Below are 22,788 nucleotides of genomic sequence, written 5' to 3' on the forward strand. Positions count from 1 at the left end.
CTTCTGTACTGTTACCCACCCATTACCCTATTGAGACTGTCTCTTTCCCAGGGCCAAAACTTAACAAAAAAAATAAAACAATTAAATGTGGTCTATTAAATATAAGGTCTCTCCCTCCAAAGACTTTGTTAATTAATGAATTGGTTTCCAATAATCAGATTGATTTATTTTGTCTCACAGAAACCTGGCTACAAGAGGACTACTTTAGTATAAATGAATCAACTCCCTCCAATTATTCAAATTTTCACATTCCTAGATCTGTGGGAAGAGGAGGAGTGGCAACTGTCTTTCAGTCTGATTTATTAATTAGTCCCAGGCCAATTAATAACTACAGTTCTTTTGAACACTTAACCCTCAGTTTCCCTTATCCAAATTGCAAAGAATTAAAAACCTCTTCTGTTTGTTGTTTTGTATTGTCCACCAGGCCCTTACACTCAGTTTTTGGATCAGCTGTCAGACTTCTTATCTGATTTTGTGATAAACATTGACAAGGTTATTATAGTGGGGGATTTTAACATACATGTTGGCACAGAATGTGATAACCTTAGTGTAGCCTTTAAAGCTGTATTTCAACAATTAAACACCTTCTTAACAACGACCAGCCGCTTTGACGTTTTCCAGTCAGGCTTCCGTGCTCACCACAGTACAGAGACCGCCCTTATCAAGGTTTTTAATGACATCCATATAAATACAGACTGTGGAAGAACCACCGTGCTGGTTCTATTGGACCTCAGTGCAGCATTTGATACTGTCGATCACTCCATTCTGTTAAAGCGCCTGGAGAACTGGGTCGGTCTCTCTGGTACAGCTCTCCACTGGTTTAAATCCTACTTAAAGGACTTTTTTGTATCAGTAGGTAACTTTACATCAGAGATGACAAAAATCACATGTGGGGTTCCCCAAGGGTCCATCCTGGGTCCCCTCCTTTTCAATATCTACATGCTCCCTCTAGCTCAGATAATAAAAAATAACAACATCAGCTACCATAACTATGCAGACGACACACAGCTTTACATCACCATGTCACCAGGTGACTATGAACCAGTTCAGGCACTGAATAAATGCCTAGAAGAAATCAATATGTGGATGTGCCAAAATTTTCTTCAGTTGAATAAAAACAAAACAGAAGTAATAACATTTGGACCAATAGAGGAGAGATCAAAAGTTAGCACACAGCTCCAGCTGCTTCAGCTAAAAACCACTAATCAGGCCCAAAATCTGGGAGTAGTGATGGACTCAGACCTGAACCTCCAAAAGCAAAGACAGTTACAAGGTCGGCTTTCTATCACCTGAAGAACATTTCTAGGATTAAAGGACTGATGTCTCAGCAGGATCTGGAAAAACTAATCCATGCGTTTATTTTTAGTCGAATAGATTACTGCAACGGTGTTTTCACAGGTCTGCCTAAAAAGTGGGTCAGACAGCTGCAGCTGATCCAGAACGCTGCTGCCCGCGTCCTCACCAAGACTAAGAAAGTAGAGCACATAACCCCAGTTCTAAAGTCCTTACACTGGCTCCCTGTATCTCAGAGAATAGACTTTAAAATCCTTCTGTTAGTCTATAAATCCCTTAATGGCTTAGCACCTAAATACATCACAGACTTGTTATCGGTGTATCAACCATTCAGACCACTCAGGTCTTCTGGCTCCAGCCTGCTCTGCATACCTAGAACCAGAACTAAACAAGGAGAAGCAGCATTTAGTTCCTATGCTCCACTTATCTGGAACAAACTTCCAGAAAATTGTAAAGGTGCGGAAAGCCTGAGTTCCTTTAAATCAAGATTAAAAACACATTTGTTTAGGATTGCCTTCAACTGTTCTAGTTAACTGAATCACCACTTCTTTGTTCTATTTTCTATCTACATTTTATTCCTGCTTGCTTTTATTCTGTTTTAATTTGCTATATTTTCATCATGTAAAGCACTTTGCATTGTCCCTGTACTGAATTGTGCTATATGCATAAATTTGCCTTGCCTTGCCTTTAAAACTATCCTAGATTCAATTGGTTTTGCTCAAAATGTGCATAATCCGACGTACTCTTGGGTCCATACTTAAGACCTTGTGCTGACATATGGCATTGATCGAGAAGAATTAACAGTATTCTCTCACAACCCTGTCTTATCTGATCATTTTTTAATAACATTTGAGTTTAATCTAACTGAGTTCTCCACCCCCAAAAGAGGGTTCCATTATAATAGATCTTTATCGGACAATGCTGCATCAAACTTTAAAGAGTCTGTTCCCCTTTTAATATCGTCAGTATTGCAGAAATGCCCTGCAGATAGCAGCAATGTTGTTTCTTCCCATTCACAAATAGATGTCTTTGTTAACGGTATGACTTTGTCATTGCGTTCTGCATTAGACAATGTAGCTCTCTTGAAAAAGAACGTGATTATTCACAGGAAGTTGGCTCCTTGGTTTAATTCAGAGCTGCGTTCCTTGAAGCACAATGTTAGGAAATTGGAGAGAAATGGCGCTCTACACACCAAGAGGAATCCTACCTAATCTGGAGGGACAGTCTGTTGTTGTACAACAAGACCCTTCGCAGAATTAGAGCAGCATATTTTTCATCATTAATGGAGAACAAAAATAATCCTAGATTTCTCTTCAGTACAGTTGCCAAACTTACACAGAGTCATAGCTCCGTTGATCCATCCATTCCCTTAGCTCTTAGCAGTAATGATTTTACGGGATTCTTCATAAATAAAATTGATTCCATTAAAAATAAAATAATTGGCATCCTCCCAAACATGATTACCTTGTCCTTAGTGAGGCAGCGTTGGAGGAATCTTTAGAACCTGTGCAGTGTTTGAACTGTTTAGAAGCAGTAGAGCTTTCTGAGCTATCTAAAATTTTAGCTTCATCTAAACCTTCTACCTGTATGTTAGACCCAATCCCAACCAAGTTGTTTAAAGAGACAGTGGCCCTATTTTAGACATGATTAATCTATCCTTAGTAAATGGATATGTACCACAGGCTTTTAAAGTAGCTGTTATTAAACCTTTATTTAAGAAACCATCTCTTGATCAGGTTGAGTTAGTAAATTACAGACCTATATCTAATCTTCTTTTCCTATCTAAAATTCTTGAGAAAGTAGTTGCTAATCAACTATGTGAACATTTACAAAGTAATGACCTACTTGAGGAGTTTCAGTCAGGCTTCAGAGCTCATCATAGCACTGAAACAGCTCTGCTGAAGGTCACTAATGATATTATCATGGCCTCAAAAAATGGACTTGTGTCTATACTTGTCCTGTTAGATCTCAGTGCTGCATTTGACACAATTGATCACAATATTCTCCTACAAAGACTTGAGCATACTGTAGGGATTAATGGAAAAGCATTAGGCTGGTGTAAATCCTATCTGTCGGACAGATTCCAGTTTGTTCATGTTAATAATACATCTTCCACAAACTCTAGGGTTACATATATAGATATACACACATATGTATATATACATAGATACACATATGTATGTATGTATATATATATATGTGTGTGTGTGTGTGTAATATGTATATGTGTGTGTATATATATGTATGTGTGTGTGTATGTATATTATATATATATATATATATATATATATATATATATATATATATATATATATATATATATATATAAATAAATAAATAAATGTGTGTGTATGTGTTATGAATATAAGGATCAATTTGTTAAATCTAAACATTGTGGTCTTCATTATTTCATAAAACCGTGTCACATATGAACCTTTAGGAACAGACATTTTGGGGGAGTAAATTAATAATATGAGAAAAAAGTCCTAGGTCAATAAAGTAAAAAAAACAAACAAACACAATTTTTAATCACTGCTGCACTTATACTGTAATTCACAAGCTGTATGCAACGAAATTTCGTTTTTTATGCACTCTGTACATACCAAATGACAAATAAAATTGTCTACGTTTTTTTTTTACCTGAACCTAGAACAGGTATGCTTCAGCGTCATTTACAGATCTGAGATCAGCGTTTGGCTGCAGATCGATCACTGCAGTGACCTCTACTTATATCTATGTTACACAGATCTATGACACAGTGTGGTTGAGTCAAGTTATGACGGGCTGGTCATGAACATTGACCTTTAACCTGCTAACTGAGGCCTGTAGAGTCTGTGGTGGAGCTCCTGGGTTTCTGGACATTTCTCTCAGTTTTCAGTTCTGACATTGTGCTGAATTGAGACGTTCTCCTCCTGGGAATCACCTTCCTATCTGCAGGATGATGGACTTCAGATAAATAGAGAAATGGCTCTTCTGACAAAGAACGGCCACTGCTGATGACACTGTGACAAAACCTGGAGTATGTAGAGGCAAGCCGAGGAGTGTCCTGCTTTTATACAGGATGAACTTGTTGCTTTTTATAAAAATCAAAAAATTAAAGTAGATCCAGGAATGCAGAATATCACATGTTTATTTAGTTTAGAGGAAAATCACAACAGTTTTTTCAGTAATTTCTAACAGTAAATTTCAGTGTTTTCCATCCAGAAGAGTTATAGAAATTTTATCAGAACTGTTGCATAAGAGTTGAAGCTTTATGTGAAAGTGAGAAGATATTCTGGATAAGCCTGAATGTCATTGAAAATAATATACATGGATGGATTATTCTGTCTGTCAGTGACGCTGTCATACAGGTCTGCAGGGTTGCCAGGTTTGGCCGGGGGTGCGATCATGCCTGATCTTCCCTGAGTGACGTCTCCAACAAGAACCCGGGCCTGGTACATGCGCTTGTGACCCTGACTGTCCGGTCGAGCGTAACCCCCAGCGGAATATGCCGGGTCCACAGCAAAGTAGGAGCCATTACCGAACGCAGCACCTGCAGGAAATAAAACTAAATGAGTCACGGCTGGTGAAGAGAGAAAAAGTAGGTAAATGTCAGAGTTAAGATATTTAGAGGTGGGTTTATTATCTCCAAGAGTCCTTAAATCAAAGATAAAACAGTGATGGCTAGAAAGGGTTGTGTCATACAAACATTAAAGCTTATGACAATTCACATCTTTGTCACAACATGTAATTTATCAGAACCCTCTGAACAGAACTGGTTCTGAAAGACCGGCTCAGGGAGGACTGCGGTTCCCTGAGGGATATTATCTGTGCCGTTGAAGAACACGCTGAGTCAAAGTGGGTTTGAACGTTTGGTTGATGTGAACGGCAGCAGAAATGAGGGCGACTCGACATGATCGACAATCATCAAACTAAAGACAATGTTATCATTTCACTCCAATGTGAGAACTGGGTGCCTGGGATGAGCAGCAGAAAAACGACAACACTAAAAGCTAAACTAGTTTAGGCTGCAGGAATAAAGTAAACTACACTAACGGTGACATAAAAATGTAAAAACAGAGTGGCCAAATGCAGAGCCCTGAGGTACAACTGAGAAAAAGATGTGATGTTCACATTTTCTCTGGTTGAAAGACCTTTAAAGCACCAAATTGTTTTCTGTTTTCAGTGTTTTATGATGAGTATCCAGTGTGATGACTTTTACCATGTGCTCCTGCGTAGCTCCTGTTGAAGCCTTTAGAGTTGATCAAGTCGATGGATGTGGCCGCGGTGCCGTGATACAGCAGCTTTTCATTGTTGGTGTGCTTATTTTTCACCTCCATTTGTTTCTTCAGGAGCTGGTAGCTCTGCCAGAGTGTCTCGTTTTGGATCCGTTCGATCTGCCGACAGTTTAAAGAACATTTTCATTATCTGGAGATCAGATCAGAGATCTGTAGTTAGTAGTTTGCTTTGGTTATGGTGGGTTTTATGGTGCCTTGTAAGAAAATCGTAAAATTGTATCCAAGCTCCTTTGCTTTGCCTTTTGCTCTTTTTTCTTCTGCTCGCAGAAGAAAAAAAGAACATCAAACATCTGTACCATGTTTGATGTTCTGAAGGAAAACATACTTGGATGATGTTCAGAGAAAGTCCAGGTTTCGCAACTCCTGCCAGAACATCGTTGTATTCCTGAGATCCAACGTTGAGGGGAACCCGCTTCACGATGCTGCCCTTCATGTCCTCCCAGTGTGAAGGCAACGAAGCAGCAGGGGCTACGAGAAGAAGAGCTTTTAACTGACAGTGAACACAGGGAAATCTTCTTTATTGCTTCACTGTGTGCTTGGTTTTTAATTATTAGAAATGTGATAACTTTGCAGCTGGATCACCCAATCCAACATCCTCATTCTCTCCAACAAACCTAAATAACTGACTGATTTTGATTTGATTGATTAATTAGTTGTTAATACTACAGACAAACTACAAACAATATCAACAGAATAATGATTGAAAAGGTAGAGACAGAAACCCACTGCTTATATTTGTGTCTGTCCTATACATCAAATCCCTGTAAAAAGGGGAGTTTTCATGCATGCTCAGTATGAGGGATTGCTGCAAAGCCATCAACAATGCAGACGACTGTCCACTGTGGCTCTACGCTCTTTCAGGAGGAGTGAATGCTGCTTGGAGAGACTTGATGCAACCTGCTGGGTTTCCTTAGAGAGGAAACTTTCTGACCAACCTGGAGGATCTGATGGAGTCTGACTTTGGAAAGAGCCTTGAGATGATATGTTGTGCATTGGTGCTATATAAATAGAATTTTATTGAAATGGAATTTAATTCAAAGACACCATAGCAAAAGTGTTTTCTACATTTGTAACCCTTTAATCGTATCTCCTTTATCATTTTTTAAATCCAATAATAATCTACAAGTTTGTAAATCCATACTTCCAATCCATATTTTGATTTTGTTTTTTACTTTTTTTGGAGTAAATCCATACTTGCATTATTCCATAATTTGACGGCAGAAATATATCTCCTTTTAATGTAAATTCACAAAAATGTCTCAGATCGGGGCTGGATGTACAGCTTCACTCACTTTTCAAGTCTTTTCTCATCAGCTCCATCTGTTTCTTTCCGTTATTGGAAACGGCCCTTCTACGCACTGGATCCGCGTTAAACACTTCACTTTTGATTTTGATCTTCACGTTTTGTTTTTTCTCAAATGCTTCTTCAAGCTGGAGATTGGTGTGGATGTCAAAAGACACCATGGATCCATCGTGGTGCTGGAACATCCATTCCACCAGTCCACTCACTAAAATAGCTTTGTTCCTCAAATTCTCATTTCTCTCCACCCTGCGGATGATGTTCCTAAGGAGAGCCAATAACATGCAAAAACACTAAATAATAAAGAATAATTGAACATGTGTACACCTTTAAAAACATAGTGTCTGTCTACGGACCTGATGTCTGACTCGGCTGTCAGGACGTCTCGGGTCAGACCCTCCAGGTGGATCTTAGGCTCCTGGTCTTCCTGTCCTCTGTCCAGACGGATGCTCACTGTCAGATTCCTCTGCAGGTCCTTCAGCTCGTTCATGTCATCCCGGGTTAAGTGGTCCAGGTACGGGTCCTTGATGGTTCTCTGGGCCTGCTCCATCAGAACAAGCTCGTTGAGCCTCTTCTTAGCCATGTTCAAATTCTGTGGTGGAAAGAAAATGTTGACCATGGAAGATCTAGAGCCCTGGTTTGGTTTTTGTCTCCTGCAAACTTCAAGGTTTCTGGTTATGAACAATTCGAGAAAGAGTGAATGAAGTCTGCTGGTGAGGATTCTCAGTCATTCAGGTCTTAGTTACTCTAAATAATTAAAAAACAAAACAACTGGACTTTTTTCCGAAGTTTGAAGACGTTTCGCTTCCCATGCAGAAAGCTTTCTCAATTTGACACTTAAAATAAGAAACCTTTCTGGATGGGAAGCGAAACGTCCAGTTGTATTGTTTTTTTAACTTTTTTGTAGTGAATGAAGTCAAAGGTTGTTGATTTTTTTTCCTGCAGAAGCTGCGATTAGGGCAAAATCTTTTCATCCATCCATTCATTTTCTAACACGTCTATCCCTTGAGGTGTCGTAAGGGGTGCTGGTGCCTATCTCCAGTATTCAATGGGTGAGAGGCGGGGTACACCCTGGACAGGCCGCTAGTCTTTCACAGGGAAATCTTTCCAGGTTGGTTATAAATTTAGATTTTAATGTCAAAAGGTTCTGCTAACCATCATAAAGTGTTAAAAAGTTTAAAACTTTCTGTTAGTCACATAGGTTCTCATACAGACCCTTTGGTTGTCGGCACACAGTTGAAAGACCGCGGGATCGAACTCAGGCCTCTCCAGAACAAAATCCGTACTGCGCTGCTGCTCCGACCCCAATCCAAAAAATGAAGTAACTGAATCTGAAAAAACAAACAAAACAAAAACACTTTAGTCATGTAAACTTACCAAACTTCATTTTGAAAGTTTCTGCTTTACAGCCAACTACGGAAGAGGATTAGGGCCACTCAAAAAAAAAAGAAAAAATCTACTCAATTCTGACTTTTTTCTCAGAATTCTGGGATTAAAGTCAGAATTTTGACCTTTTTCATAGAATTCTGACTTTTTTTCTCAGAATTCTGACTTTTTTTTGGGGCGCCAGGAAGGAAGGGATGTTGGCGCAACCAGCTTCAATGACAAAGATGTCAGATTATGAGTTTCATAATTAGAGCATTTTATTTCTGCAGATTTATGATCTAATGATCTATGCTTTCTTGAGAGCAGGACCTTCTTGTCTTGTGTTTTATTAGAAATATTAAACATACAGTAAGATTTAGAGACATTTTGTGCTGGGGTGATCTAGTGTAATTCATTGTCCACAAATGCAAAACTATTTTCCACACATGATGATCAAATATGTAGTAATTTAATAAATTGGATAGAAGCAATAAAATGACAGCCTGTCTTTAAGTTTCCAGATGTAAAGCAGAATGGTACCTTTAATTCTGTTGAAGATGCTCTTCTCCTCCACCTCTTCTCCCTGCCTCTTCTTCATACTGTTGTGAAATTCAGTGATCATGGCTGTCTGGAAGATTAGGATCTTCACCCGGCAAACAAACCGTGGGTGCTTCTTCCTCACAAAGTCCACCACTGCACCGACCATGGCGTCGGCCACCGCCGACGGGTTGAGACCGCCCTGACCTGGACGTGACGTGAGAACCAACAGAACTGATGATGGTAATGAAAACTGAAAAGTGTCTGGTGAAAAATGTAGTAGGAAGCACCAAGTCTGCTGAAACCCTTGGACTGATTATGAAGTGGAAAGAGCTAATGGCCATAAACCAATTCTTCAACTTGATTATTATGACGCACCTAAAAATAGCTCACTTCACAAATGTGTCATTTCCTTGTCTGGGGAGCCTGTCCAGATTGCTTTTTAGGAGACAACCCTAATATGTCAGACCTTTTTTGCTTTATATCCACACAGCTGCAGCCATTTTAGAATAGTGAAATCCATGTGACCCTTTACCTAAAGTGAGGTATAATCCCACAACACCAATATTAGCTGTAGTTCTTGGGGGCTCGTCCGGGATAACAGCATTATAGTTTATTTATGACTCGTGTGGATACGTCTGATGGTGAACTGGTTTTGCTGTTTCTGATGGTTCAAGAAGACTACAGAGAAAAGCAGTGTGTGCTAAAAAGCTCTGTTTTGTTAAGACTCAACAATTCAATGTGTTTAAAGCACAAATGTCATTTTAAGTTCATGCCATGATGGAATTTAGTATAATGTTATAAATGATGATGTTTTAATACAGCTAAAATAAGAAAATGCCAACAAAATAATCAGATTCTGATGAGGATCTGTGATGAAAAGTCACAAATAATCTGATAAGAAAAAGATAATTATGTTTAAATTCTTTTTAAATATATACATGGAAATGTTCACCTTGGTCATATTTTCAGTATAAAGTAGAGGAAAGAACTTTGTTTGCACTGACCTGTTCCTAGAGCTGGGAAGGCGACCGAGCTAAACTTGTTGTCCTCGCAGACCTTCAGGACCCCCTGAACTATGTCCTTAACCCTTGAAGCATCATTCTGAACAACAACGTGGATGATGTTTGTGGAGGGAAGCCGGCCGCCTGAGGTCAGGATCATTGCACTGGGCTGGTAGCCCGGAGAACTCACTGCAGAAAGGAATCACATTTATTCACAGTGTGGGCATAACACTATATTCAAGATTTAAAAGACTATCATTAAAGCTCAAGTGTTTCACCAGCAAATTTTTTTTCACTCAACGTTTCTTAAATTAACTTAACAAAAACATAAAGGACAGTTTTACAGAAAACTGATGTAAAGTCCCTTTTTCTTTAAGGTGAACCAAAATTAGATGCATTTATAAAATAATTTATCTACAAATTTTATGTAAACATGAAACATCCATCCATCCATTATCTCGCGAGGGGTGTAAACATAAAACATAAGTATATAAATACTTAAATGAAGGCCAGATTTTTTGTGTTTTATAAAAATCTTAAGTTTTTCTTAGTTTACATTTTGAATCTCAACGTTCTGGCCTTCAGTTGTAGAAACAACCATTCTGTTAATTTATCTCGAGTATCTACAAGTCTGTTACATTTAAATGCAGTGAATAAAGAAAAATAAATAAGCCTCTAAAATGGCAAATAAACTCTCAAAATGTGAATTTCTCCATTGGACAACCATGAAAATTAAAAGTTGTCTTTTTAAAGCCTAGTTTTAGTTGCAGGGTTTGAACTTTAAACAGTGCAGAACAATAAAATGTTGTTAAAATAACTTAGAACAATGCTACATGTCATTAAATAAAGATTTAAGTGCAGAAACAAACCAATCTGTGCACACTCCATCACCACTGCTGGTCCAGCGCTGTCCAAGATTGCCTTGGAAACTCCTGAGAAATAAGAAATAAACACAGATCAGCTGAACAGAATCAGGAAAACGTTTCTACATCAGCATGGAGGTGTAAAATCCTGCTTTTATTCCCAGTTTTCCCCATCTGATGCCTGATATTATAGCTGACTGTTTTTTTTTTTATTTTATGAGTGGAGGCTGTGCAACATTAATAAACGCTGCTGGTTAGGACTAATTATACCTCAACCCAACTAGGCCATAACTATCTAAGCTCTCCGGGCATATTAAGCTCATTATTAGGCTCAGGTTGTTTTAACACTTCAGAGGAAAAAGAAACAGACTCAGAGGATCTAACAGAGAAACTGACGCCAGAATCCACAAATTTTCCAGATCTTCAGAAAATAAAATAAAGGCACAGCTTCTATGTTTATCATTGACAGACTGGATGTAAACGGCTGAGCCAGGACAATAAAGATAATCTAAACTCTGAGCAGATAAGAGGGTGAAGACAGAAAGTTTATTAGACCCAGGAAATGGAAACCGACATGAAGAACAGAGAGATTTAAACAGAAAAGAAATCCGATTCTCTGCATCACTAAACCTGCTCCACCTTCTGTGCTCATAGATGTTAACCTGTATAAGAACTGGTTCAGTCCACAGTTCACCACCTAAAACCTCTGAACTAAACCCCCCAAACCAGTGGCGCCTCCAGAAATATTTCATAGGGGTGACCAGATGGAGCCACTTAAACTCTTGGGGTGGCACTGAAACTAAAAGTTGTAATTTCAGGATTTTATTCTACTGTTGTAGTAAAGCTGCATGTAGAAAACAGGCAGAATCAGAAAGACTTAAGTAAACGCCTACTAATATCTTATGGTTTGTAATGGTTTTCTGAAATTTTAATGTTCCTAATGATCTAATGTGCATAGCCCAATAATAGAGTTAACATTTTAAGTTGAACAACAATACATTTTTATTGCGTAATTACATTAAGAATAAGGTGTACATTTATTCATTTATTGGAAAACAAAACAGTTACTAAGGGAAGTAGATAGGATGAATAGGATGAAATGCTAAACTGACGCCACTACAATTGACACTGGCCAGTGGGGTGGCCAGGACATGGCACAGGGGGGGCCATGGCCACCCCTGCCCCAAACATGAACTAGCTCTGGTTCACAGATTAATTTAGAACAGCTCAAAGCTGTTCTCTGGTCCTTTTTTTAGAATGATCTGGAGTCTCATTTATAAAGCTGGCGTACGTCACTTTCAACGCAAAAATTTGGATCTATTAAAAATGTTGACTGTAAAATGTGCGTTCCTCATGGCGGCTCTGACCCAGACGTACGTTCATTCTGGAGACGCAGACGGTAAAGTGGTGAACTGCAGCCAGACTGCACGATGATTCCTCTGACACATAACTACACAAAAAAAACCTTTCAATAACATAAAAATGCCCATAAGCCGTCTTAAATCATAAAAAAACTCCACACATTATACCTGGGTTTTCTACCATCACATTCTTCTCCCCGTTGATCCCCAGGTGTTCCACAGATTAACAGATTATTGTGACCAGGCGTGAGATAATTATTTTAATTGCTGTAAACGGTCAAACACACTCGCGCATAAAGCTGCACGTTGGATGCATTGGCGCTGTTGGGATACCTTGTAGATGAGAGAATTGAGGAAACACGTTTCAGGGATCAAACATTTGGCTGTGCAACATTAATAAACGCCGCTGGTTAGGACTGATCACACCTCAACCCAACTAGGCCATAACTATCTAAGCTCTCCAGGCATATTACGATCATAATTAGGCTCAGGTTGTTTTAACACTTTACCTCTGATTTATAAACGTATTAAAGCCTCTCTGGGAAATTTTCCCAAAGCTTCTTGGCTTTTTCTCTGTGGGCGCCACGTCACCATGATGAAAAAGATGATCATCTGATTTTAATCCACATTAACATTTATGAGGTGCTTTGCATCGACCATTTATGATTGTGGGTGAGTAGAGGGCAGAACCTGAACATTCAGGTACAGCTGGGATCTATAGAGGAAAGTTGCTTGCTGGTGTGCGTGCACATGGTTTTATAAATCTGAATATTTTTTTCCCACACTATATTTTCCTTTTCTTGCCATACGTCCACTTTTAGAATGGATTCTACTCAGTTTTATGAATGAGACACCTGAACCTTTCAGTTCCCACAGTGACCTTCTGTTTCCACAGTTTAAAGGAGAGAAATACGGAGAGGAAGGCATGTAGAAGCGTTTCTGCATCACAACCAGACACCCCGACCCAATATAGGAAGCGTTTCCAGCAGAAGTGTGTGAAGTTTGTCCTGAAGGGATTTCCTTTAGCAGCAGCAGTTCTGCTCTGAGCAGGTGAAACACGAGTTATTTAAATGTGATCATCTGCCTGCATGCATCCTCTCAGTGATTCAAACGAATCAGCATCCTTGCATCCAGCAGCGACCACCAATCACCTGCTTGGAGGTTGAAGTTCTGATTGGACGAGTTGACGATGACATCACAGGCCTCCTTGGTGATGTCTCCTGACGACACCTCCAGGGTGAGCTGACCCATCTGCATCTGGTAGACGCCGAGCGACGGAGACGAGACCGTGCTGAAGGACGCTGACGATGCAAACAGAGACCAGAGTTTCGGCAAGAAAATGGGAATTTTTCTGAATAAATGTGCAATTTCCCAAAAAGAATGTAAACTTTTACAGCCGACCTTACATAAATGCATAAGTTATATAATTGGATCTGTTAGGATTTTAGCTTGCTTAAGACTGAACCGGTGGAATTTTTTTTTTTTTTTTACCGGAGCTCTGTTGTGATCGACCAAGGTGCTGCTGAGCTGCAGACCCGCTCCTGGTAGAACCCTCTGCTTCATGCTGGATGCTCCTCGGCGCCGTTTCACCGCTGAACTCTCTGGTGAAGCACTGAAAAAACAGCAAAGGTTGATTCTTTCTACCGATCTGAGCCGCTGCTACGGTCCTCTGACTCCAGAAGGTTCCTCTCACATCCACAGTTCTGCTGTCGCTGGGGTGGACCACGATAAGAACCTCCCTCAGATGGCGCGGGGAGCTCCTGCGGCTGAACAAGTGGATCTCCTTCAGCAGAACTCTGGACACCACATCTCTGGGGAAGCCCAGGTTTCCGGTTCCGATGGCCGGGAAGGACAGAGAGGTCATCTGACGCTTCTCAGCCTTCTCCAGACAGTCAGTGATGATGTCTGTTAACTCCTGACAGAAGCAGCCGACACACAGAGAGCAGGTGAGACGAGACACAAGCAGCTGGACAGGTGAAACCCATCCAGATCCAAAGATACTGAAAACTCTTGAATGGATCAAAGTTCTTGGTGCTTCTGTCAGAAGTGCTTCTGTGAAATCATTCCTGCAGCGTCTTGGTCTGCCAGCCGCTCACCTTCTCCGCCCGGCCGCCTCCGTTGTCCCAGGAGGGGCAGGCGGCATGGAAGACCTTCTGACACTGCAGGTTGTATCCGTCGGTGACGACCACGTCTCCGAAGCGCAGCGTGTTCACGCCGGCCTCGGTGAGGATGGCCATCTGCAGGTTTTCCCCGGCCGCCTCAGAGATGGCCTTGGCGACGGCGCCCTGGTTCAGGTTCATGTTCTCGGCCACCGTGTTCACGATGACGTCGGTCTGTGGACCGAGATCAGGACAGATCAGGTCACCTTCCTGACAGCAACGCTGTTCTGGTTCTGTTCTAATGATACGACATCAGCTGCTTTTACAAGCTGAATGTTCAGAACTATTCATTAATAATAGCAGACAGTTTAGCAGGCTGTCCTCTCTGCTACCCGACGTCAGCAGACGGCTTCAGACCCACAAAGCATCGCGTTGCATTAAATGAAGAGCAGCCGAAATAATTCATCAACAAAAAGTCACTAAAGCGCGGTGAAAAATAACCTGAAGCTGCTTTGTTGTTGTCGTCATTTTTTAACACGGTGGATCTCTGCATATTATGGCATGAAATCAGACCGGCTTGCTTTTAAGATGAAATGTGAAGCAGTGAAAAGAAGATTTGGCTTTTAATGGATTTTAAATGGACAGTAATGGACAGTAAAGACTTTAAATGTTAATGTTGGAGCTGCAGGGGTCACTGTTGCTCAGAAACAGATACACAGTGAAAGAAGATGGAGGGGAAATAAAACCTGATCACTGAAAGGATTCGTCAGGATAGATCAGCTGAGAGGTTACTCTTCCTCCTGCTCTTAGTGAAGACACTTTTCTTTCTCCTCTCCCTCCCCGTATCTGCCCTTCTTCTGCTTCTATCAATACTTTTGGAGCCTCTCTTTGCATATCTTCTGAATTATAAATTATGGACCAGCTCAGCTGGTCTCTCAATGCAATTGATCAAATTTTGTCAAGGAGAAGACTGGGCGATGGAGAGTCTTCATCGTTGGATCTGAAACATAAAGAACCTTTTTTTCCTTAAAGTGAAGCAGCAAAATTAGCATCTCCTCCTGGATGTCTCTCACGCTGCACAGCATCGATAAGGTGAACCAGTGAAGCATTTATTAGTAAACCAACAAGTTTAAATGAAGTCTTCATATTTGCTAAGTATCAGGTTTTGCTTGTACGAGCCACAGCGATCAGCTTCAGCTGATCCTTTGCTTTGGTCCTCCTGGAAGACGAGGTCTCCACAGACCCTCTGAAGATCTGAACACCAAGTCTGACCTTCCTGCACGTTACAACAAAGAAATGATGGACGCAGCTCTACAGCAGCAAATACTCTGAAGATTGATGGTCTATGGGGTCATGTTTAAGTCGTTGGATCCTGCTGCTCATTAACTGGTGGAGCATCTGTCCATGACTGCAGTGTTGGTTCTGTTGGTTCTGTTGGAACCTGACGTTTCAACATGGAGTTTAAACAGTTAACACATTCATCCAATCAGTCCAAACGCATATATGCTCTTCAGAGGTCAGGGTTTCTGGACTCTTGCTAGCTGATGGTGCAGCATGTTCTTTCATCCTAACCAGCTCCACCGGGCTGAGATGTTCCTAGATTTACTCACAGTCTGGTCCTGGATGTTTCCTATGCAGAGAACCATCTTCAGACCAACGGGTGTGATCTGCTCCAGTCGTCTTGACCTGAAGTCAGCACAGAAAGCATCACAGTAATACCTTTAATATCTTCCACACTTCTCCCTTTCATAACATATGAGGCGAAACCGGGTCTCAAGTTTTTAGCAGACAGGAAAATATAGAAGATGCATAAAGAGACGTAAAGCCTTACCCTCCATGGTCTCCATTTCTGTTCTGTGACCTGGAGTTCTGACCTCCCCAGTCAGCCTGATAATTTTCCTGATAACCTCTTCCTCTTCCTCCATCTCCTCCGCCTCCTTTTCCTCCACCTCCTCTTCCTCCACGAGACTGCGAACCTTTCCCTCGTCCCCTCTGATATCTGCTGGGTGGTAAACAACAGAGGTCATTCCATCTGAAAACTACTTCACTCACAGATGTGTGGCGTTCCTACAGCTGGTAGAAGTAGAAGCTGCTTTTATTTTAATCTGGGTACTCGTATATCGAAGGAGGCGACATTATAGTTGATGTTTTTGTTCAACAAAACCCTGTTTGATTTACCTGAAGACAGTTAAACCCATGAATATCCAAACAGTCCCAATAGTTACACGTCTATGATCTGATACGGACAGTGGTGTAGTGGTCCATGGGGAAATGGGTATACTCACAGTTTTTGCCCTTTTTTAACGCAGCCCAGAAAAATGCCCTGTTTTAGAAACAATCACACGAAAGACTGTTTTATTTAGTGTACCCAAAAATCTGTCAGTAGTGTTTGCTTATTGTCACATAATGTCTGTAAGTATTATGAAATTACTAAACCAATACTGGCCCACAAACTACTTAAGAGACAGCTGTACATTTGAGTGAACTATTCCTTATTCCTGAGTCCATGGATGGACTCTTTTGTAAGCTGAATAGCTGATTAGCAGCAGTTACCGTGGGACGGAGTCTGTGTTGTGTGCACTTGCCTGTTGCATTAATTCTATAAATGTCCCCGTCGTGGGATAAATGAAGGATTAGCTAATGTGTTCTTATCTTAAATAACACTTTTCAATGGAATAAATGTACTGGGTTCTTTCAAGGTCTTAATTACACTTTCTGTCGGGGCAATTAGAGAAGTTTCGTCTCCTCTCTCCGTTTCTGTCGCTCGACGTTTTCTTGCTCATTATTTTTCATGTATGTTGTGGAAAATATTATTAGTTGTTCTATTAATCAGGCATTTTTATGGAAAATAATATGAGGTAGTTCTGGTCTCTAAACAGTGTTTTCCCTCTGAGGGAAAGGAACATACACAGCTTCACAGGGTGTTTGCTTTAAGGTCTGAAAGCTATTTTATGGTTCTTGAGGTCATCTGGGTTGGCCTCTGATAGGACATTTAGGTACTAAATCAGCCGTACTGCATGAATACCCTCGAGAGAATAGTCTCCTTGTTTTGGAAGCAGATAGGACCTGGAGCCATGGTGTCTGGGCCCAAAACCCCCAAACTAATCGGGAGAGGCTAGTCGCTCTGATAAAAAGATGGGTTTGCGAAAAGGACAGTAGACAAAGAAGCTTACCTGCCTGGATAGCACATGGGTAACATACTGAAATTGAGCTTGTAAGTTTGTCTTTGTCTCTTTGGAATTCCAAATGAAATAAATTTGCATATTTTAAATGTTTGCCTCTGATAAATTGTTTCTCCTTTACTACCATATCTTAAACCAGTGTAAGACAGGCCATCAGAAACAAGCAGGAGTAGGGCCATATTAATTAATGTAGGGCCATATTAATTTCAACATGTGCTTATATAAATTTGTTGTGTTTCCGTTGCATTTAACCGGCTTTTTACAAACCATACAGCTTGCTTTCACTTGCGCTATTAAAATATAGCCAAAGAGCGCTTCTTTCCCTCTTCATGTTTTTCCGCACCAGCAGTCTCTCTCTCTCTCTCCGAGTCTAAGCAGCATGAATGTTTGTGTGGAGTGGAGTGGAGAGAGAGAGGTGAGTGGGCGGGCCAGGTTGAGCCTGAGTGCTGATTGGCTGCCGCCGCTGAGCCATGTGACGATACGAGAGGGGAGGGGGAGCAGCAAAGTGCTGCGACACTTTGCTGCTCCCCCTCGGGGAGACGGGGAGACTTGTGAATCTGTTTAGAAGTGGGTGTATGCAATGCTGACTGAAAAATATGCAGGTGTACCCATGTATACCCTGGACTACACCTCTGGATATGGGGATAAACAGTTAACTAGTCTGAGAAATGCTCAGTTCCCACAAAAGCTAGAAATCAATAATGAAATTAACATTTGTTTAAAGTCGGGCTTTCTAGCAAAATCAAGAACCCAACAAGTTTTACACAAGAGTCACATTTTAGATTTAGTGCCTTGCCCATGGGCACGGCACCAAAACAACTACTCTGCCCACTAAGACACAACGACCTTACAAGAATCTCCTGAGCATGGCGGAAGCAGCGCTGGACTAAAGATTGGCCCAGAACTACTTAGTTTTTCCTCCGTTTTTAACTTTTTCTGCTCAGTTTTGAAGTTTAACAGAAGACAACATTACTAGTCAGCTCAAAGGTACGGTGCCCACCATGCTTGGCCATTTTCTCCATTCTTTCAGAGTTAGAAGGAGGTCCTCAGGGCTCCATATTAGGACCCCTGCTCTTCACTCATTATTTTATCCTGTGTATATAAATAATCCTTGCAATAATTAATGAAATGCTGTATTTCATTTAGGGCTGTAAAATTTTGCCAAAAATCTAAATTGCACTAAATTTCAACAATAACTGTGATTTAATTTTTTGTTTTTTCTGCATTAACCACAATCAACAAAAATTGCCTATAGATAAAGATAAACAAGTACTATTAAAAACAAGAAATCCAACTGTTTTTATTAATCAGAATATTCTTATTCAATATAATAACGTTTAATGGCGTTGGAAATCAATCCTTGTTGAACATGAAGTCCAACCAACAGACAATATGTATGTATTAAACAGTTTAACTGGTAATGAATGCTATGGTGAGATTCCTGAAAGTTTCTGGTAAAAAGTATGATTATATAAACTCTAAAACAAATAATAAAATTAGATTATCTCACTGCTGCAACTCTCTTGCCTTCCATGTGGAGCAAACCCACTTTAAACATTTTATCGACACCTAAAGGACGACCATCCATCCATCCATCCTTCAATTTTCTGACTCACTCATGAGGTTGTGAGGGGTGCTGGTGCCTATCTCCAGCTGTTAATGGGCGGGAGGCGGGGTTCACCTGGACAGGCTGCAAGTCTATCGCAGGGCACCTAAAGGACGTCTGATCCATTAATTGTTACGTAGCCAAAAATTGCAGACCTATGATTTGGAAATTGCATTTTTTAAAAGTGCACTTATATTGTGGGCGACTGTAGCTTGATAGGTTGAGTAGTTGTCCTGCAATTGGAAGGTTTTGGGTTCAATTCCAGCTTCCCCTTTTCACATGTCAATGTGCTCCTGGGCAAAGCCCCAAATTGCCTACAGAGCTGTGTATCGGTGTATGAATGTGTGTACGTTAGTGAGAGATTGGGTGAATGTGGCTCTAGTGTACGGCACTTTGAATGGTCACCATGACTGGAAAAGCGCTATATAAGTTCAGTCCATTGCAAATGTGATTAATTGTCCAGCCCTACTTTCATTTATCATTCTCATGGCCTCAGATAATGGACTTGTGTTTGTGCTTGTCCTGTTAGATCTCAGTGCTGCATTTAATACAGTTGATCACAATATTCTCCTACAATGACTTGAGCATACTGTAGGGATTAAGGGGAAAGCATTCGGTTGGTTTAAATCTTATCTGTCGGACAGATTCCAGTTTGTTCATGTTAATAATAAATCTTCTTCAAACTCTAGGGTCACTTGTGGAGTACCACAGGGTTCAGTCCTTGGACCAATTATCTTTACTATATATATGCTTCTGATCGGCAAAATTATCAGACAGCATGGGATTAATTTCCACTGTTATGCTGATGACACTCAGCTATATTTATCCATAAATCCTGATGAATCCAATCAATTACTTCCACTGCAGTCATGTCTTGATGAAATCAAAAGCTGGATGACTTTTAATCTCCTGCATTTAAATTCTGACAAGGCAAAAGTTGTAATCTTTGAATCTTCCTGTGTCTCTGCTCTGTCTTCTCTAAGCCCCAGTGGGTCGAGGCAGATGAGCGTTCACACTGAGCCTGGTTCTGGTTCTGCTGGAGGTTCTCCTCCCTGTTAAAGGGGAGTTTTCCTCTCCACTGTCGCTTCATGCATGCTCAGTATGAGGGATTGCTGCAAAGCCATCAACAATGCAGACGACTGTCCACTGTGGCTCTACGCTCTTTCAGGAGGAGTGAATGCTGCTTGGAGAGACTTGATGCAACCTGCTGGGTTTCCTTAGAGAGGAAACTTTCTCACCAACCTGGAGGATCTGATGGACTCTGAATTTGGAAAGAGCCTTGAGATGACATATATCATTAATTGGTGCTATATAAATAAAACTGAATTGAATTTTTTTAACTAATTTTTACTCACAAAAAATAATCTCCATCTTACAAATATATCTGTTAATACTGACAGGGCCTAAACCAACACATACCTCGGGACTTCCTGGCAAATAATAACTTATTTTTAAACTTACCCTGCAGCTCCCTTGTTCTTCCCTCCTGTCTGCGGTGGAACTGTCATGGTGGGTCCCAGATCGGAGAACTCCCTGTTTATAGCAGCTGCCATCACTCTGACAGTGGCATCATTGTTGTCCACCAGCTGAACCTCGGTTAAAGTCCCTGGACGGTTAGGATGGTCACAGTATTCCCGCACAGCCTTGGCGATGGTCTCGGTGCAGAGGTCCACAGGAAAACCAAAGACACCAGAGCTGATTGCTGGCATGGCTACGGTGGAGCATTTAACCATCTCAGCTCGTTTCAGGCTCTCTTTAACTGCACCTTTGAGACGAAATATTGCTGTCTTCTTGTCAAATTCAGAGTACCGCGGACCAACCGCATGAACGACGAACTTGCAGGGCAGACTGCATGCCTCTGTTACAATAGCATCTCCTGGGCGTAGCTTCCCGTTTTTAGACACATAGTCATCGCTGATCATCTGCAGCTTTGGCCCAGCAGCTTTCAGCAGCGCCAAAGCCAAACCACCGATGTGCTGCAGGTCCTCGTTAGCTGCGTTGACCACCGCGTCCACATTAAGGCTGCAGATATCCGCCCTGCTGACAGAAATAAGAACTCCACCGGCTGTTTGCACCTTGCAGTAACAACAGCCAGTCTCTCCTTCAAGGCTCCCTTCCTCCTCCTCCTCTTCATCATCCTGAACATCAGACTGAAGCATCACCACGCAGCTGAAGTCTGCCATTAACGGAACGAGGAACATGCTTCCTTGGGACTGGAAATACTTCTTGGCTCCAGGTTTGTCCACAGTTAAGGTGTCAGCAAAGAGAGTAGTTGCCAGTTCCTGAAAATGAGATTTAGCCTTTTGGGCATACATGCGAGCTCCACTGATGGTGATCTTTGGTCTTACTGGATCAAATATCACTAACACCTTGTTGTCGCTGGCGATTCTTGACCAAACGTCCTGTTTATTCTTCTGTATGAACTGAGCAACAGCGCAGGACTCGACGCGGACTGTCTCGCGAACCTGTGAGTAGTCTTCAATGAACTGCCTGAGAGTGACGCTGACCTCTTTGACAGGATTGCTGAAGCCAACCACCATTACTTTGTCTCTTCTCTCCGGGTGGATCCATATAATCACAGTCTTCTTGTTGGAGAAGTTGTAGGTGTCTAGGAGGTCTCTGTTCAGGTCCATCCATTTCTGCTGGCTCAGAACTCCCTGATCCGGCACATCCAAAGTCTGCACTAACAGATCTTTCTTCATCTTACTCTCAGCATCGGCCAGGGCTCTGTCAGAGCTTCCCACTAAAGAAACGCCTTTGGAGTCGATGCAGTAGACGGCACTGATGCCTTGTGAAGTGAACAGGTTCATCGACATGTCCGTGGAGTCCACACTCCGGAGGTAATCCAGAAGACTCGGAGGGAGATTTAGCTGTTTTCTTCTCATGCTCATATTTCTCTCCAAGATCCAGGACTTGGTTTTGTAAACTTCTTCAGGAAGTCCTGTAAGGCTCAGCTTCCCGGTGCCTTCATTGAACGAGACCTTCAACTCAGGGGAGATGTCAGAGGCAGCTTTCTGCAGCCCTTCTTCCTTCAGGATGGCGAAATAAGCCGGGGAAAATTCAAGTAGCTCAGTTATGCTTTTGGTCTGTCGTTGAATATGACTCATCAATTTCCGGATGATGTTTTCCACAGGAGCTCGGATCTTCTTGATATCATCGGTTCTACCGGCGATGGTCACAACATCTCTGGATGGATCAAAGTCTACTAAGGCGTCTTCCCTCACAACCGACCGCACCTCCTTCTCAGCAGCTTTCCATGCTTCTGTGTTCACGTCGCTTTCAAAGGCGGTGTACTCGGACATGAGTCTGCAGAAAGCGGCCCGAGCCATCCCCGCCCAGTTGTCTACGTCCTTAGCAGTCAGACCTTTCTGCTTTAGGAAACTGGGCAGCGGGCTGAGCTTCACCTCGGGGTGGTCCAAATCCACGCTGCAGAAATGTGGACGCATTTGATTGTTGATGCTTTTCAGCATTTTCTTCTGCAGGAGGAATTTCCAGATCACGCGCTGAACCTTCTCAGTGACCGGCTCGGGCATCTTCCAGGCAGGCCGCTCTTTGCCGTACAGAGCGGTTCCCAGCGACTCGTAGTACGGATACAGCTTGACAGCGATGGACCGCATCACGTGGTCTTCTTTAACACAGACGCTTGTCACAACTGCAGGAAAACACAGAGAACATGGAGAGAAAGGTGAAAGGCTGCTCTTAGTGACAGGTTTAAGGGATATGATCACAGCGTGTTAAACTCTAAGATGCTGCACTGTTTGAAGAGATCCTCTGCTGCTTTAAACGATGACTTTCATCTCTTCACAGAGAGTTTCAGCTTCTTAATTCCTAAATGCTGTAGATGCTGGACCAGATGTTTTAAAACCAGTTTTGCTCTGACTGCCATTACTGAATTGGATAA

General features: G+C 41.6%; 1 protein-coding gene across 1 annotated transcript; it reads right to left on the bottom strand.

Annotated features, from left to right (window-relative positions):
- Window positions 1-4,405: 4,405 nt before the first annotated feature.
- LOC118565093 (protein mono-ADP-ribosyltransferase PARP14-like) lies at window positions 4,406-22,515 on the bottom strand. The gene is made up of 16 exons (XM_036144735.1): window positions 20,349-22,515; window positions 15,931-16,098; window positions 15,710-15,785; window positions 14,097-14,333; window positions 13,694-13,915; window positions 13,492-13,612; window positions 13,152-13,301; window positions 10,646-10,708; window positions 9,780-9,965; window positions 8,776-8,979; window positions 8,086-8,201; window positions 7,227-7,462; window positions 6,863-7,134; window positions 5,896-6,038; window positions 5,495-5,669; window positions 4,406-4,825 (listed from the first exon to the last, which is right to left on the bottom strand). Exons 1-16 carry the CDS (start codon window positions 22,502-22,504, stop codon window positions 4,545-4,547), a joined length of 4,806 nt encoding a protein of 1,601 aa, XP_036000628.1. The 5' UTR covers window positions 22,505-22,515; the 3' UTR covers window positions 4,406-4,544.
- Window positions 22,516-22,788: the final 273 nt, after the last annotated feature.

Source organism: Fundulus heteroclitus, chromosome 12, assembly GCF_011125445.2.
Source record: "Fundulus heteroclitus isolate FHET01 chromosome 12, MU-UCD_Fhet_4.1, whole genome shotgun sequence".
Lineage (NCBI taxonomy): Eukaryota > Metazoa > Chordata > Actinopteri > Cyprinodontiformes > Fundulidae > Fundulus > Fundulus heteroclitus.